At 52.5% G+C, this 16,004-nt stretch overlaps 2 protein-coding genes across 8 annotated transcripts in view; one reads left to right on the forward strand and one right to left on the reverse strand.

The window, feature by feature from the left end:
• The first annotated feature begins 1,302 nt into the window (after window positions 1-1,302).
• RND2 (Rho family GTPase 2) lies at window positions 1,303-8,819 on the forward strand. 5 transcript variants are annotated; one of them, XM_054457694.2, is made up of 7 exons: window positions 1,309-1,531; window positions 1,633-2,256; window positions 2,755-2,842; window positions 3,969-4,078; window positions 4,847-4,981; window positions 5,214-5,458; window positions 5,875-8,819. In XM_054457694.2, exons 2-7 carry the CDS (start codon window positions 2,155-2,157, stop codon window positions 5,897-5,899), a joined length of 705 nt encoding a protein of 234 aa, XP_054313669.1. In that variant the 5' UTR covers window positions 1,309-1,531; window positions 1,633-2,154; the 3' UTR covers window positions 5,900-8,819. The 5 variants fall into 5 exon arrangements, with proteins under 5 accessions (XP_063512779.1, XP_054313669.1, XP_054313670.1 ...); XM_054457695.2 differs by having other exon boundaries at window positions 1,656-2,256; XM_063656709.1 differs by lacking the exon at window positions 1,633-2,256 and having other exon boundaries at window positions 1,303-1,531.
• Window positions 8,820-10,491: 1,672 nt separating this feature from the next.
• BRCA1 (BRCA1 DNA repair associated) overlaps window positions 10,492-16,004 on the reverse strand; it is a 94,885-nt gene continuing 89,372 nt past the window's right edge. Inside the window, exon 24 of one of the 3 annotated variants that reach the window (XM_054457711.2) lies at window positions 10,492-12,333. The gene's annotated coding sequence lies outside the window, so the exon portion shown is untranslated. The remainder of the gene's footprint in view (window positions 12,334-16,004) is intronic. The other 2 variants (XR_010124717.1, XM_063656679.1) reach the window with 2 other exon arrangements.

A 16,004-nucleotide genomic window follows, 5' to 3' on the forward strand; every position in this document is an offset into this window, starting at 1 on the left:
TGAATAGCTGGGACCACAGGCACGTGTCACCACGCCCGGCTAATTTTATATTTTACTGCTCTTTGCAGAGCAGGGCTACCCCATAGGCAGCGTGCCTAAAGTGGCCAAACCTAGCTAAGTTTTGATTTTTTTTTCTAGAGACAGGGTCTCGCTAATGTTGCCCAGGATGGCCTCAAACTCCTGCAGGCAAGCAAGCCTTGGCCTCCCAAAGTGCTGAGTTTACAGGCGTGAACCACCGCGCCCGGCTTCTAGTTATCTTTACAGAATTATTTACAGCATATATTATTGACTCGAATTGCCTCGATATAAAAAAGCACTTTTTTTTTTTTTTTTTCGAAACTCTGTTGCCCAAGCTGGAGTGCAGTGAGGCAATCTCGGCTCACTGCCATCTCCACCTCCCGGGTTCAAGCGATTCTCCTGCCTCAGCCTCCCGAGTAGCTGGGACTACGGGAACGCGCCACCACGCCAGGCTACTTTTTGTATTTTTATTGGAGACGGGGTTTCCTCATGTTGGCCAGGCTGGTCTCAAACTCCTGACCTCAGGTATCCACCCGCCTCGGCCTTCCAAAGTGCTGGGATTACGGGCGTGAGCCACCGTGCCCGGCCATCTTTTACCTTTTAAAAGTGCTTTTTTGGCCAGACACGGTGGCTCACGCCTGTAATCCCAGCACTTTGGGAGGCTGAGGCGGGTGGATACCTGAGGTCAGGAGTTTGAGACCTGCCTGGCCAACATGGGGAAACCCCGTCTCCAATAAAAATACAAAAAGTAGCCTGGCGTGGTGGCGCGTTCCCGTAGTCCCAGCTACTCGGGAGGCTGAGGCAGGAGAATCGGTTGAACCCGGGAGGCGGAGGTTGCAGTGCGCCGAGATCGCGCCACTGCACTCCAGCCTGCGCGACAGAGCGAGACTCCGCCTCAAAAAAAAAAAAAAAAAAGGGGGTAAAAGATGCCATGCAAATACATATCAGTGGTTTGATTATTGTTAGACTTTTTTTTTTTTCTTTTTTGAGACGGAGTATTGCTCTATCGCCCAGGCTGAAGTGCAGTGGCACGATCTCGGCTCACTGCAAGCTCCGCCTCCCGGGTTCACGCCATTCTCCTGCCTCAGCCTCCCGAGTAGCTGGGACTACAGGCGCCCACCGTGCGAATTTCACCGTGTTAGCCAGGATGATATTCTCGATCTCCTGACCTCTTGATCCGCCCGCCTCGGCCTCCCAAAGTGCTGGGATTACAGGCGTGAGCCACCGCGCCCGGCCTATTGTTAGACTCTTAAACAAGCCTGACTTTTGGGTTTAGCTCTGGCTCCAGCAGAGCAACTCTGGCGGTTGGTTCTTTATTTCTCTTCCTCATCGCCTTGTCCCCAAGCATCCACCAGAGGACGCAGCTCCCCCAAAACTTTCCACCCAGTGCTTGGCTGGAGGAACTCAGTCCACGCTTCTCTGCTAGTCTAGGCCCGCGGTTAAGTCAATGCAACCCGATACCCGGCTGCCCGTTGCCATGGGGACGGAAAGCTATGATGTCACCACCGTCCGGGTGAGTGTGCTGGGGTTCAACCTCCCATTTCCCCAAGACCCCCTGCCAGGACACGGGCGGAGGCGGGAGAGAAAACCAAAAGGCTCCCTCCTTCCCCTTAGCATCTCTCTCCCGCCGTGTTCAGGAAGTGGATGGCTGCCCCAGCTCTTGTCCGCACTGGTACACCTGCGTGCACGCGTGGGTACACAGCAGGCCCGAGCTTCGCGCTTGTGCTGCTCACATTCTACCCCTAAGAACTTCGCTTGAACTCTGCCCTGCCCTTATCTCCGAGCAAGTCAAATAAGCCCGGTTCGGCCTGTCCCAAACAGGCAGGGGCCCCTCAGACCACACCGGCGTGCTATCCCCGGCTCTGGGGCCTCTGTTCCCAGGGCTCCGCCCAGATCTGCTGGGCCCCGCCCCCCGGCTGCGCGGGTGGGAGGCGGGGCCGGGGGGCGCGGCCGCCTGGCTGGGGGCGGGGCGGAGGGGGGGCCGCGGCCCCGGGGCGGGGGCTCGGCGCGGGCCCGCGAGATGCCGGTGTTGGCGGCCCGAGCGGCTGTAGCTGCAGCGGCGGGGGAGGCGGCGGCAGAGGCAGCGGCGGGGCCCGGGAGGGGGGTGGCGTGGGGGACCGGCGCGTAGCCGGGACCATGGAGGGGCAGAGCGGCCGCTGCAAGATCGTGGTGGTGGGAGACGCAGAGTGCGGCAAGACGGCGCTGCTGCAGGTGTTCGCCAAGGACGCCTATCCCGGGGTGAGGGACCTGCGTCTTGGGAGGGGGACACTAAGGCTGCTGGGGGGTGGGTGACAGGGGCCCTGGGGACGGATGGGAATGGGTACTCGGGTAACCAGGGACAAGAGACAGGGGGTCGGAGGACGCGGGGAGGCCTTGAGGGCTCAGGAAGGACTGCAGAGGATTGGGGTGGGAGGAATTAGGGAGCAGGGTGAGATGGATGGGGTTTGGGAGAACCAGAGCATCCGGGAGGGAGAGCGAGGGGAATGTCGGAGGTCCTGGGCAATGGAGAGGGGAAGAACTAGGGGGCTGAAGGGACCAGAAGGGAACAGGAGGAGATCTGGGAGCCTAGCAGAGATTCTGCGGGGGGGCAGGAGCTCCCGGGATCTCCCCTTTGCTCAATCCCAGACTAACTTGTGTCCAGGGGCTGGGCTGGACGGGGTGTGGGAGTGAGGAGGGCATTTATCTGGGGTGAGGACTTGGAGAGAGGATCTCATCTGGATCCATCCGTGTCTGCAGAGTTATGTCCCCACCGTGTTTGAGAACTACACCGCGAGCTTTGAGATCGACAAGCGCCGCATTGAGCTCAACATGTGGGACACTTCAGGTAGCCAAGTCCCTGGGGGTCACCCTGACTTCCAAGGCGGCCCTCTGTCCCCTCCCTTGGCTAGACCCTTAGGTTCCAGGTCAGCCCAGCCCATCCATCCAACAGGAAGGAAAAATCAATTTTCTGCTAAAAGCCAGGGAAACTGAGGCAGAACTTGCAGAGCCTGACAGAAACCATGTCCTGAAGGAGAAAGCCTAGGATCTGAGCCCCTCAGCTGGGTCCTGCCTACCTGGGAAAGTTGGGAAGGAATGGCTTTTAATTTGGAACATGTTTCTTCAGAGATAAGACTGGGTTTAGAAAAGACATTTAGAGGCCAGGTGCGGTGGCTCACGCCTGTAATCCTAGCACTTTGGGAGGCCGGGATGGGCGGATCACCTGAGGTCAGGAGTTTGAGACCAGCCTGGCCAACATGGTTGAAACTCCCTCTCTACTAAAAACACAAAAATTAGTCGGGCGTGTGGCACGTGCCTGTAATCTCAGCTACCAGGAGGCTGAGGCAAGAGAATCACTGGAACCTGGGAGGCGGAGGCTGCAGTGACCCGAGATCATGCCGCTGCACTCCAGCCTGAGCGATAGAGCGAGACTCTGTCTCAAAAAATAAAAAAACAGAAAAGACATTTAGAATGTCTTGAGTGAGGGGTAGTCAGGGGGCTGTTTCTCTCCATTGAACTAGAGAAACCTGAGGTCAAGTCCCAGGAGAATGGGAGAGTGCTCTCCCAGCCACTGCTCTTTTCCTCCTCCCAACATAAGGAGGGTTTTTATTTTTATAAGAGTTCCCTTCGGGACTTTAGACTGCCAAAGCCCAGAAAGCACACGCAACATTTTATGAGAATGTCTATAGATTTTATGAGCTTCTTGAAGGGGTCCAAACCTCAGTCAAGAATAAAAATTATTACTTTTTAAACCACTAGGGAAGCAGAGAGCCGTTTCCCACCATCTGACCTCCCTTCTGCCCGCTCCCCAACTTGGGAAACCCAGACTCCATGATGGGTATTAATGATGGGTATTAATGGTTGCTCTTTTCCATTCTCTGCTCCCAGCATCCCTTGACCAGGATCTGTAAGGTCTCCCATTCCCTTCCAGGCCTGCCATCCACTCAGGCCCCTCATGTCCTGTCTTCCTTCAGGTTCCTCTTACTATGATAATGTCCGGCCTCTGGCCTATCCTGATTCTGATGCTGTGCTCATCTGCTTCGACATTAGCCGACCAGAAACACTGGACAGTGTTCTCAAGAAGGTGGGAGCCTGGGGAAATAGGGCAGCTAGACTGAGGGGGACCAGACACCATGGTCCTGACATAACATGGGCCAGGAGGAGGGAGAGATGGCTGGGGTACGGCCATCAGCTGGTTAGCGAGTGAAGCTCTCATCCCTGCCACCCCTGCCTCCAGCCCCCATCCTTCCCAGCCACCCCCTTCCTGAAAGTCCTCAGAGCTGGATACAGCAGCTAGTGGAGGTGGAGGAGTGAAGGGAGAAGCACTCACAGGATTCCTTCTCTGCTCTTCCAACTCCTTGGCAGTGGGAGTCCCAGATGGAGGGGATGGGATGGGAAGGCTGATCCTGGAGCTCAGGAAAGCCCTGTGGCCTCCTCTCCAGGCCCCAGTTTCCATGAGAAAATCCAGGGGTGAAGGGACAGAAGTCAGCTAGGGCAGCCCCAGTTCCCAGGTGGGGGAGGGGAGGGTGGGATAAATTTGTTCCCAGGAGAGAGTATGGGAAAGGCGAGTGGGAATGGGAAGTTTCCAGGCTGGCAGACCCTTCATAGCCACTGAGGGAGAAGAGTCTGCAGGCCCACACCAGCCCTCTCCTCCCCACTGCTTCTCTTTCACCCCATCCTGCTCTCAACCCAAGCCTAGCATTCTCACCTCCTTCCTCATGTGTGAGAGTCCTAAGGGATACATGGTTTCTGTGTGCTGTGAGGAAGAGAGGGCACACTGCTGGCATGGCGCAAAGTCTCATGCTGTGCCTCCCTCCACCCCTCCACAATTCTCTTTTCTTCTCCTACACAGTGGCAAGGAGAGACTCAAGAGTTCTGCCCCAATGCCAAGGTTGTGCTGGTTGGCTGTAAACTGGACATGCGGACTGACCTGGCCACACTGAGGGAGCTGTCCAAGCAGAGGCTTATCCCTGTTACACATGAGCAGGTGGGACCCTTGACGTCTGACCTCATCCCAGCCTAGACCTGTCACCTCTGCCCCTTCAGTCTCTGATTTGAAAACACCTTACCTGGCTCATCCTTTGTTCTGGCCTGTGACCTCTGACCTGATCCCTTAACTGCCCCCAGCCTTGACATTCAACCCCAGCCCACAGCCTCCATGCCCCTTTCTAAGCTGCAGGCTAAGACCTATAACTTTCTCCCATGCACTCCTTTTCCAGGGCACTGTGCTGGCCAAGCAGGTGGGGGCTGTGTCCTACGTTGAGTGCTCCTCCCGGTCCTCTGAGCGCAGCGTCAGGGATGTCTTCCATGTGGCTACAGTGGCCTCCCTTGGCCGTGGCCATAGGCAGCTGCGCCGAACTGACTCACGCCGGGGAATGCAGCGATCCGCTCAGCTGTCAGGACGGCCAGACCGGGGGAATGAGGGCGAGATACACAAGGATCGAGCCAAGAGCTGCAACCTCATGTGAGGGGCTAGGAGAGGGCAGAGTGTGAAGAGGGGTGGTGAGGGACACAATTGTTCCCCTGCCTGCGCCCAGGCTTCCTGACCTCCTGATCCTGGCTGGGAAGTCAGGGCAGGCAGAGCGAGCAATTCTTCTGGGCAGTGGAGCTGGAGGGCAGAAGGGTATCATCATTTCTCATCTCCTCCTCCCTCCTCTTCTCCAGTGGATGTTGAGGGAGCTAACAGGGCTGGCATCTGGGGCATGAACTGGGATGGGGCAGGTGGGCGTTAGGGAAGCTGGTATCAAATAGTGACCTTGGTGGAGTCTCCTATGTGAAGAGTACCCTCCCTCTCCACCCCCAGTCCCCATATCCTGGTTCTGGCCCAAGGAAAATGTCCATTCTATGACCTTCTCTTTTCCTCTCCTCTCACTTCTGCAGCTATTCTCACACATCTAACCTCTAGGCAACATGCACTAAATTCAAAAGCAAGGAGAAGCCCCTGCCCCCCATCAATCCACCAGCCCTAGAACCTCCCTTGCCTCAACAGTCACCCAATAAAGCCCACATCCATGGAAAACGGCTGTGGCTTTAGTTTTGTTGCTTTTTAAAAAAATCAATCTACCAATCTCTAGCAGTAAGAGGGAAAGTTAGACCTCAGCTGGGGAACTTTCCTGTCCATGTCCACAGATAGAGCAGAGGACAAAGCCATAGGTTGGATCAGAAGTGTCCTTTTAGGAGTCAGAGTTGGGAGAAGGAGACATCCTGGGACTGTTCATCCTAGTTAATGAAGTGGGCAATTCTCAGGTCATTAGGGGGTTTTAGAGCAGACTGACATATAATTAGTCAGCATTTCTCAGCCCAGCCAGGCCTGCTGCTAGTGTGGGAGGGGTCCTGCTCATCATCTGTACCCCTGGCTTGGAGCCTGCTGGTGCCCTGGGGGTTGTGGGGATAAGGAGGCATCAGGCCGGGCGCGGTGGCTCACGCTTGTAATCCCAGCACTTTGGGAGGCCGAGGTGGGCGGATCACAAGTTCAGGAGATCGAGACCATCCTGGCTAACACGGTGAAACCCCATCTCTACTAAAAATACAAAAAATTAGCCGGGTACGGTGGCAGTGCCTGTAGTCCCAGCTGCTCGGGAGACTGAGGCAGAAGAATGGTGTGAACCCGGGTGAACCTGGGAGGTGGAGCTTGCAGTGAGCTGAGATTGCGCCACTGCACTCTAGCCTGGGTGACAGAGTGAGACTCTGTCTCCAAAAAAAAAAAAAAGAAGGCATCAAAAGCCTCCACATCACAGAAGCTACCCCTGTACAGTGTGAAGTTTCCTAAGAGGTCAGTAGTTTGATTCTGGGGTCTCCTTAGAGGCTCAGGCCAGGGACCTTTCTCTCCTCCCATGCTGAGTTCCGTGATGACTTTCAGGGGAGCATCAGCTGTTAGTCACCCCTACCCTGTCCCTTAAAGGAAAGACGGTGGAGAGGACGGCTGAGCGCCTGTTGTCAGGAAAGACAGTGCTGGTCTGTTTTCTCGGGAGTCTGGTTTCAGATTGTCCTGTATTCCCTCCCTGGCTCTGGTCCCACTGGCCTCTTTTCGGTGACATTCTCCCCCAGGAACCATCCCTGGCCCTTCCCTCCCCCAGCCCCAGCCCTAGCCAGTTCTCCCAGACACACTGGAAGAGAACACTGACCTTACCCATCTATCTGCTGGGATCCCACCCAAATTTATAGCCCATTCCTCCCTCATTCATTCATTCAGCAAGTACGTACTGAACACCAACTGTGTGGCATACACTGGCTTGGGAGATTGCAAGGACCAGTCTCTAAGCTTCTGGAAGCCAGCCCAGTTGTGGAAGAGAGGTACTCCAGATGTGAGGGTGCCATGGCTGAGAGATATTTGTACATGTATGGGGTGCTATGGGAGCTCCTTGCAGCCTGAGAAGCCAGTCCTGTGAGCCAGGTCCTGAGGGTTGAAGAGGAGTTTTCCGGGCAGGGAAGGGGTAGGAAAGGCACTCTGGGCAGAGGGTACAGCATGTGTAAACACGTGGAGATGAGAACGAGCATAGCACTGTTGGGGTTCCCATGGCAGGGAGAATAGAAGACAAGGCTAGGAAGGTACACTGAGGCTACTGCAGGGTCCACAGAGGAACCAGAATTTCATTCTCAGGATGAATGAAATCATCCTCAGAGGATGAAGCTACCAGGAATTTCAGGCAGAGAGTGAAGTGATCAGAGTTGTTTTTTGGATAGATGGTTATCTGGATGTGGTGTTGGGGCTGGGAGATTTGGCTCTGAGGTGTGTCATTTAAAATAGCTTCTCGGCAGTGGCTCACACCTATAATCCCAGCCAAGATTCCTCCTTTGGGAGGCCAAGCTGGAAGGATCGCTTGAGGCCAGGAGTTAGAGACTGCAGTGAGCTATGATCATGCCATTGTCTTCCAGCCTGAGTGTCAAAGTGAGACCCTGTCTCTAAAAAAAATAAAAAAATAAAAAATAAAAAATAGCTTCTCCTTTCCCTTATGCCAGGTTCCAGTCTTGAGAGGAAAGGAATCCCCACCCACCACTCCCTGGCTCATCAGATATCCCTATCCCAACCTCTCCTATAGGACTAGTTCATCTCAGCTAGTCTCAAAGATTCTAGGATAACTTCAATGGCATTTGAAATTATCTAAGTGCCCTTGGATAACCACCCCCTCAAACTGAGACCTGGTTAGGGACTGACTCAAAGACCCTGAGTCCTTGGCTAAGGGTACAGGAGAGGGCAGGAGCTCCAGGCCCAGCTAGGTAGATCTCCATCTGTCTCTGAGGACTGACCCTTTCCCCACAAGGACCTGCCATAAAAATCGACTTGTGATTTTTAGCTGAGTGGCTTCTCTTTTCCACTTTGGACTTCTCAGTGCATAGCAGGTTCAAGCCTGCAACCACCAAAGTGTAGAGTGTGGAGTGTTTGTGCCCCCTCTTTCCTCCAACCTCTGTCTCCTGCCATGTGAGCTCAGGGAATGCAAACACATTTAAATATCCATCTAAAGCAAACATAATTAGAAAAATCAATCAGCTGGAGGACCCCCCAAAGTTTAATACATTTTCAATACCACCAGGAATGGATTTTTGGTCCCTTTCTGCAGGTCTGGGTTGCCAGACGTTTTATTTCTGGGGAGGAGGGCTCTGGGCTGAGGAGCTCAGTGGGTGGGAGGAGGGAATGGGACTGTTCCTGATCCTCAAAGGCCTCTGTAGGATGGAGGGAGGGGACCCTACTCCCTTCCCCACCCCAGATGCAGGAGTCATCCAGCTTCCTTCTCTGCAGCTGTTTCCCTCACAAATTAGACACTGGTTTGGGAAACAATGTAGCCTCGTTAAACATTTAATGAAATAAACAACTAATCACACTGTGATGGCTGCCAGTGTTTCTGTTTTTTTTTTTTTTTTTTTTTTTTTTGAGATGGAGTTTCACTCTGTCATTCAGGCTGGAGTGCAGTGGCACCATCTCGGCTCACTGCAACCTCTGCCTCCTGGGTTAAAGCGATTCTCCTGCCTCAGCCTCCTGAGTAGCTGGGACTACAGGCGCACGCCACCATGCACAGCTAATTTTAGTGTTTTTTTGTTTGTTTGTTTGAGACGGAGTTTTGCTCTTATTGCCCAGGCTGGAGTGCACTGGCGCGATCTCGGCTCATGGCAACCTCACCTTCTGGGTTCAAGTGATTCTCCTGCCTCAGCCTTCTGAAGTAGCTGGGATTACAGCCATGTGCCATCATGCCCAGCTAATTTTGTATTTAGTAGAGAGTATTTTAGTAGAGATGGGGTTTCTCCATGTTGGTCAGGCTAGTCTTGAACTCCCGACCTCACGTGATCCACCCACCTCGGCCTCCCAAAGTGCTGGGATTACAAGCATGAGCCACCATGCCCAGCCATTTTTGTATTTTTAGTAGAGACAGGGTTTCACCATGTTGGCCAGGATGGTCTCGATCTCTTAACCTCATGATCCGCCTGCTTCAGTCTCCCAAAGTGCTGGGATTACAGGCGTGAGCCACCACGGCTGACCTAATTTTTGTATTTTTAGTAGAGATGGGGTTTCACCATGTTGGCCAGGCTGGTCCCGAACTCCTGACCTCAGGTGATCCACCCACTTTGGCCTCCCAAAGTGTTGGGATTACAGGCATGAGCCACCGCTCCCAGACTAGTGTTTCTTTTTTTTTGAGAGTCTCGCTCTGTTGCCCAGGCTGGAGTGCAGTGGTCCAATCTTGGCTCACTGCAAGCTCCGCCTCCCGGGTTCACGCCATTCTCCTGCCTCAGCCGCCCCAGTAACTGGGACCACAGGCGCCTGCCACCACGCCCAGCTAAATTTTTTTTTTTGAGACGGAGTCTTGCTCTGTCGCCCAGGCTGGAGTGCAGTGGCGTGATCTCGGCTCACTGCAAGCTCCGCCTCCTGGGTTCATGCCATTCTCCTGCCTCAGCCTCCCCAGTAGCTGGGACTACAGGCACCTGCCACCACGTCCGGCTAATTTTTTGTATTTTTAGTAGAGACGGGGTTTCACTGTGTTAGCCAGGATGGTCTTGATCTCCTGACCTCGTGATCCGCCTGTCTTGGCCTCCCAAAGTGCTGGGATTACAGGCATAAGCCACCGCGCCCGGCCTAATTTTTTGTATTTTTAGTAGAGACGAGGTTTCACCGTGTTAGCCAGGATGGTCTCAATCTCCTGACCTAGTGATCCACCTGCCTCGGCCTCCCAAAGTGCTGGGATTACAGGCGTGAGCCACCTCGCCCAGACTAGTGTTTCTTAACCTAGGCAATCAGCCTGCCTAGGAGGGAGGAGGGGGAAAGACAGGGTGGATGGGAAGAGAGGACTCAAACTCCTGAAACACTTCAGCTGACAAGGGTCCTCCCCTTGTGACTCTGGCCCTCCCAGGAGGTACAGTCGTGGGAAGAGCTTCAGGTTCAGAGGCAGAAGTCCCAGGGCCTGGGTTGAGCTCTGCTGCTTCTTCCCTGGGGAGTCTTTGGTGAGGCCCAGCACCTCTCTGAACCTCAGTGTTTGCACCTAGAAAAGGGGGCTGATCACCACATCTACCTCATTGTGTTGCTGAGCTGATGTCAACTTTTATTCTTTACAACCAAGACACCAAGGCTTAAGTGCTTCTAAGCTGGGCCTGAGGGAGTTGGGAAAGGCTTCTTGGAGGGGTATTTTGTGCTGGGACTTGAAGGCTGGAGGAAGACAGAAGACAGAAAGCAGGAGGTGGTTATGTCTTGTTCCCACACCTATCCTGGGGCCTGAAGAGAGCTTTAGTGACTCCTCCAAAGATTGAGGTCCCTTGGTCTCCATGTTTCTGAACTCGTCTTATTACTTTTTCTGCAGTCTCTGGGTGAGGACTTCATGTTGCCATAGTGACCCTCTCCCTGCTTCAGATGCACTCAGACTTGTCCTGCAGGCTGAGGAAGGTGTGGGGGGAGGGGTCATGTCCCTGAGATTCCCAGTGGGGCAGATACTCTTGGCACAGCTCTCTCCCCCAACTCCACATTCTCTTCCCCAGGAAAAGGTTTAGCGTTTTGTTCTCAGTTTGTTCTACACAAGGCAGCTCCTCTCCTGCTTCCTTCCTTCCAGCCAGGTTCCCAGATCTCCCTCCATCTCTGTCTGGTCAGTCCCTTACCTGCTGTCCTCAAAGCTGTGAGTGAGGGTCAGAGAGAGGGGAGGCTCCAGGTCAGGAGGTGTGGGATGATTCCTGAGTAGCTACCCCCTAGCAGCGGAGAGACAAGAGAACCATGTACACTAGTGCCCCTCCCGACAAGAAAATGCCTCTGCTGTTGACTCCTAAATAACAGATGTCTGTCTGCATATTAATAAGACTGGACGAATAATTGGTGAGTTTTTCATTCAGTGTCAGAATGGACCCGGAGGCCTTATGTTCATGCACACAGACACCCACTCACCCCTGACTCTCCCCTTCCCCCACAGCACAATGAAACAGACACAGACGCCAGCAGGCTTGACCCATAAAGGGGAGGGGCAGACGGGGAACCACCGGGAGGGCTGTTAACAGGAGGGAGACCCCCATGGTTGGTCTGGGTTTGTCAGGTTTCTTTCTTGATCACTGCCTCCCCACCTCCCCGGGGGCAAAAGCTTGCATTTGTGAGATTTCGCCACCCTGCAGAAGGGGCTCAGAGAAGGAGGGGGCTCTGGGGGGACGCAGTCGCTGCCTAGAGGACAGCAACAAAACAGTGGTCTCCTTCAGCAACTTCGTGCCTCCCTTGAGCCTGGAATCAATGAGCCCCTTACCCTGAGTTAGACCCTGTGCCAGGGTGTGAGATGGAAGAACAGAGGTTTTGGAGTCAGGTAACTACAATTTGCTAGCTGGGTGCCCTTGCACAAGTAACTTAACCTCTCTGAGCCTCACCCTTTTTGTCTCTAAGAACACCGACCTTGCAAGATTGAAAGGATGAAATGAGATAAAGTGTATTATGTGTCTGTCTTAGTGCCTGGTTTATAATAGGCCCCAACACATATTTTTCTCTCCCCACATATCCCCAAAACAAACCAAGACACTTGCTAAATTGCTGCCTCTCATGCCAGACCCACCTTTGTTAGGGCACGGGTTAATTAAAAGTCTAGTAATTATCCTAGCTGCCTGGAAACCAAGAAGAAAAGATACAGAGGAACAGAAATAGAGAAAAAGAAAATAGACACAGGAGACAGAATGATGGAAACGAAGGCCCCAGGAACAGGAGACCAGAGAGACAGGAATGGGGGCACAGAGAAGGTATTGTGGGGAAACGAAGTGAACTCTCAAATGACAGTTTAGAATCCAGGCCTGGTGCAGTGGCTCACACTTGTAATCCCAGCTATTCAGGAGGCTGAGGTGGGCGGATCACTTGAACCCAGGTGAGACCAGCCTGGGCAACATAGGGAAACACTGTTTCTAGAAAAAATAAAAGAAATAAAAATTAGCTAAGTGTGGTGGCACATACTTAATAGTCCTAGCTACTCAGGAGGCTGAGGTGGGAGGATCACTTGAACCAGGAGTGCGAGGCTATAGTGAGCAGTGATCATACCACTGCACTCTAGCCTGGATGACAGAGTGGAACCCTATCTCAAAAAAACAAAACAAAACAAAAACCAAACAGGCCCAGTGCTGTGGCTCACACCTCTAATCCTAGCACTTTGGGAGGCCAAGGCTAGAGGATCACTTGAGCCCAGGAGTTCGAGAAAAATGTGGGCAACACAGTGAGACCTTGTCTCTACAAAAAATTAGCCAGGTGTCGTCGCCCACAGAAAGTTGAAGTGGGGGGATCACTTGAGCCTGGGAGGTAGAGGTTGCAGTGAGCTGAGATCGTGCCACTGTACTACTACAGCCTGGGTGACAGAGCGAGACCTTGTCTCAAAGAAAAAGGATCCAGAGGTTAGAGTTTAAAATGCTTAGTTTTGCTATGTTCTCGCTGTTTGACCACAGCAAGTCTCACCTCCTCAGCACCTCAGTCTCTTCTTCTATAAAGTGAAGCGGTGATTTGCTCTCTAAGGTCCCTTCACATTGTGTGAGAACAAGAGTCCCAATGGCCTGGGAGCACAGGGGAGGGGAGGCGGCTGCCCACCCTTCGACACTATTACCCATCGGTCACTTGTGCTCTGTCTCCTCTCTCCCTTGGTAAATGGATCTGCTGCGCCAGCAAACAACTGTCCATTGTGTCCTAATGAGGGACGAGCAGGGAAAACCAATCACTTATGATGCAAATGAGCCGATGGCTGCAGCCTCCTCACATTCACTGAGTGCTTCTCTTCTGCCCAGAGCCCGGCGCCGCCCCAGTTGGGCCTTTCTCCCTAGTCCCAGTTCCCATCTGGTCCTGGAGGAGGAGTGGGGAGGCCCAGACTGGCCTCCCCATTGTCGTTCATTGTACTCCCTGCAAGGAGTTTCAACCCTCAAATCCTCAGAGCCTGGCCCAGCTCCTCTCCCCACGCCAAAGGTGGCTCAGTTTGATTTTTTAAAAAAATCGATTGAAATTCACATAACATACAATTAGCCATTTTAAAATGTACAATTCAGGGGCATTTAGTGCATTCACAATGTTGTGCAACCACCACCTCTGGACTCAGGTTTTATGCCCTCTGCCCATTCTTTCTTTTTTTTTTTTTTGAGACGGAGTTTTGCTCTGTCGCCCAGGCTGGAGTGCAGTGGCAGGATCTCGGCTCACTGCAAGCTCCACCTCCTGGGTTCACGCCATTCTCCTGCCTCAACCTCCCAAGTAGCTGGGTCTACAGGCGCCTGCCACCACGCCTGGCTAATTTTTTGTATTTTTAGTAGAGACGGGGTTTCACCATGTTAGCCAGGATGGTCTCGATCTCCTGACCTCGTGATCCGCCCGCCTCGGCCTCCCAAAGTGCTGGGATTACAGGCTTGAGCCACCACGCCCAGCCTGCCCTCTGCCCATTGTATGCCCCACAGCCTTCAGTGGGACTGGGAAGCTGCTGAGGCCTCAGCAGAGCTGAGGACTAATGGAGGCTGATGAATAGGCTGAGAAAAGCCCAGAGCTGGCCTGAGGTGAAGAGGTGATTCCCACACTTTAGGATGATGTTAGAAGGTTTGGGCTTTGGTGGGAGGGGGACATCACTGCCTTAGCCAGCACAGACCTGTGGCCACGTTGAACTTTTTTTTTTTTGAGATGGAGTTTTGCTCTTGTTGCCTGGGCTGGAGTGCAATGGCATGATCTCAGCTCGCTGCAACCTCCGGCTCCCAGGTTTAAGTGATTCTCTGGCCTCAGCCTCCTGAGTAGCTGGGATTACAGGTGCATGCCACCACGTCCAGCTAATTTTCTATTTTTAGTAGAGACGGGGTTTCACCATGTTGACCAGGCTGGTCTTGAACTTCTGATCTTAGGTGATCGGCCTTCCAAAAGTGCTGGGATTACAGGCATGAGCCACCGTGCCCGGCCCCAGAACATTCTTGCATTCTTTAATTTCCATGGGAATTTTTTTTTTCCATCTTAATTTCTCAGGCATTAGAAACCAGAAGTGGCTCCTGTACAGATCTTGGTTTCCATAGCTTTCAGAGCTTCTGTGGGCTTGGGGATGATCCCATCGGCAGGCTTCTCACTTTAGCAGCTGCAGAAGGCCCTGAGACAGCCTCACAGTCCTTTGCCTGCAGGAAAGACCGCCCGCCACCAGGCTCTAGGAACAATCCTAGATTTTCTACCTAATTTGTACTAGCTTATTCCAGAGTCGTATAGCCTAACAGCTGGGAAGAGTCTCCTAAATTGAGTTTCTCCTGCTAATATACACTGTCATTTGGTTTTATATGACTTTCAAGAGAAGATGGCAAACATCTGCTTACCTGTGTGTCTGTGTTACCTTGGATTCACCCTCTTCCCTCATCTAGGATGCGTGATAATGCTTTAAACACACACAGACACAGACACACATACACACACACACCCTCTGGAATTAACCAGTGCCAACTGCTGCAGCATTGCAGAGAAAAACACTCTATAGTCACAAACTTATCTTCCAGTGCATATCTCCATTTAACTGGAGTCCAGTTAGTTGACTCTCTCTCAGACATAGCCCAGACAGCATAATGAGGGCATTACCATCTGTGGCCTAATGAATATTGAGACTCCTAGGCTAGTTATTTCCAGGTCTGCCACCAGCTCACTGAGTGACCTTTGACAAGGCCCTGGACCTGTTTTAGCACCTATAAAGTGGGGTTAGCAATTTTATCCTACTGAAGTGGGAGAGATAATGGCTGGGATAGTGCTTTGAACCTGCAAAGAAATCATCATGAACACCATAATTATTTCCTCAGTTATTGCAGCAGCAGTCTCTCTGTCTGCCTTGAATGTCCATCATGTAGAAGACCTCGCTGATGGATAGGGGAAAATGTTATTCTGTCTGGGTGGACATTGGTCTAATTAATTACAAAGGGGTAGACTTCATGATAGGCAAAAGAGAATCAAAGAGGCCAGGTGTGGTGGCTCATGCCTGTAATCCCAGCACTTTGGGAGGCCGAGGTGGGTGGATCACCTGAGGTCAGGAGTTCGAGACCAGCCTGGCCAATGTGGTGAAACCCTGTCTCTACTAAAAATACAAAAATTAGCTGGGCGTGATGGCAGGCGCCTGTAGTCTCAGCTACTCGGGAGGGTGAGACAGGGAGAATCACTTGAACCCTGGAGGCGGAGGTTGCAGTGAGCTGAGATCGCACCATTGCACTCCAGCCTGGGCAACAAGAGTGAAACTCTGTCTCACAAAAAAAAAAAAAAAAAAAAAGAGAGAGAGAGAAAATCCTTAGGTGTGGGTTTAGAAGGAGTCATTCTTGGACACTTAGATCCCTTATATTGTTTTTGGAGTAAATCAGGATCATAGAAAAATGGGCGAAAGGCATTGAAGGGAATTAGCATTCCAGAACATGGCTAGTTTTCCAAAGGTCTTGAGAGTAGAACCAGTAGTTGGATAAGCCCTTCAATGCACTGAGTCCATTCATTCATCCTTTACTTCATTCATTTAGGAAAAACTCACTGGGTGCCTAACAAAGTATCTGCTAGTTACAGAGCTGGGTTATATCAAAGATAAAATAATTATGGTCATAAGGGATTATAAGGACCT

This window comes from Pongo pygmaeus, chromosome 19, assembly GCF_028885625.2.
Source record: "Pongo pygmaeus isolate AG05252 chromosome 19, NHGRI_mPonPyg2-v2.0_pri, whole genome shotgun sequence".
NCBI lineage: Eukaryota > Metazoa > Chordata > Mammalia > Primates > Hominidae > Pongo > Pongo pygmaeus.

Bases quoted from the DNA above. Each gene is read 5' to 3' on its own strand.
- RND2 (XM_054457694.2), top strand. From the start codon at position 2,155: ATGGAGGGGCAGAGCGGCCGCTGCAAGATCGTGGTGGTGGGAGACGCA. The intron at 2,257-2,754 runs GTGAGGGACCTG...CCGTGTCTGCAG, and splicing joins CCAAGGACGCCTATCCCGGG to AGTTATGTCCCCACCGTGTT. The intron at 5,459-5,874 runs GTGAGGGGCTAG...TCACTTCTGCAG, and splicing joins GCCAAGAGCTGCAACCTCAT to CTATTCTCACACATCTAACC.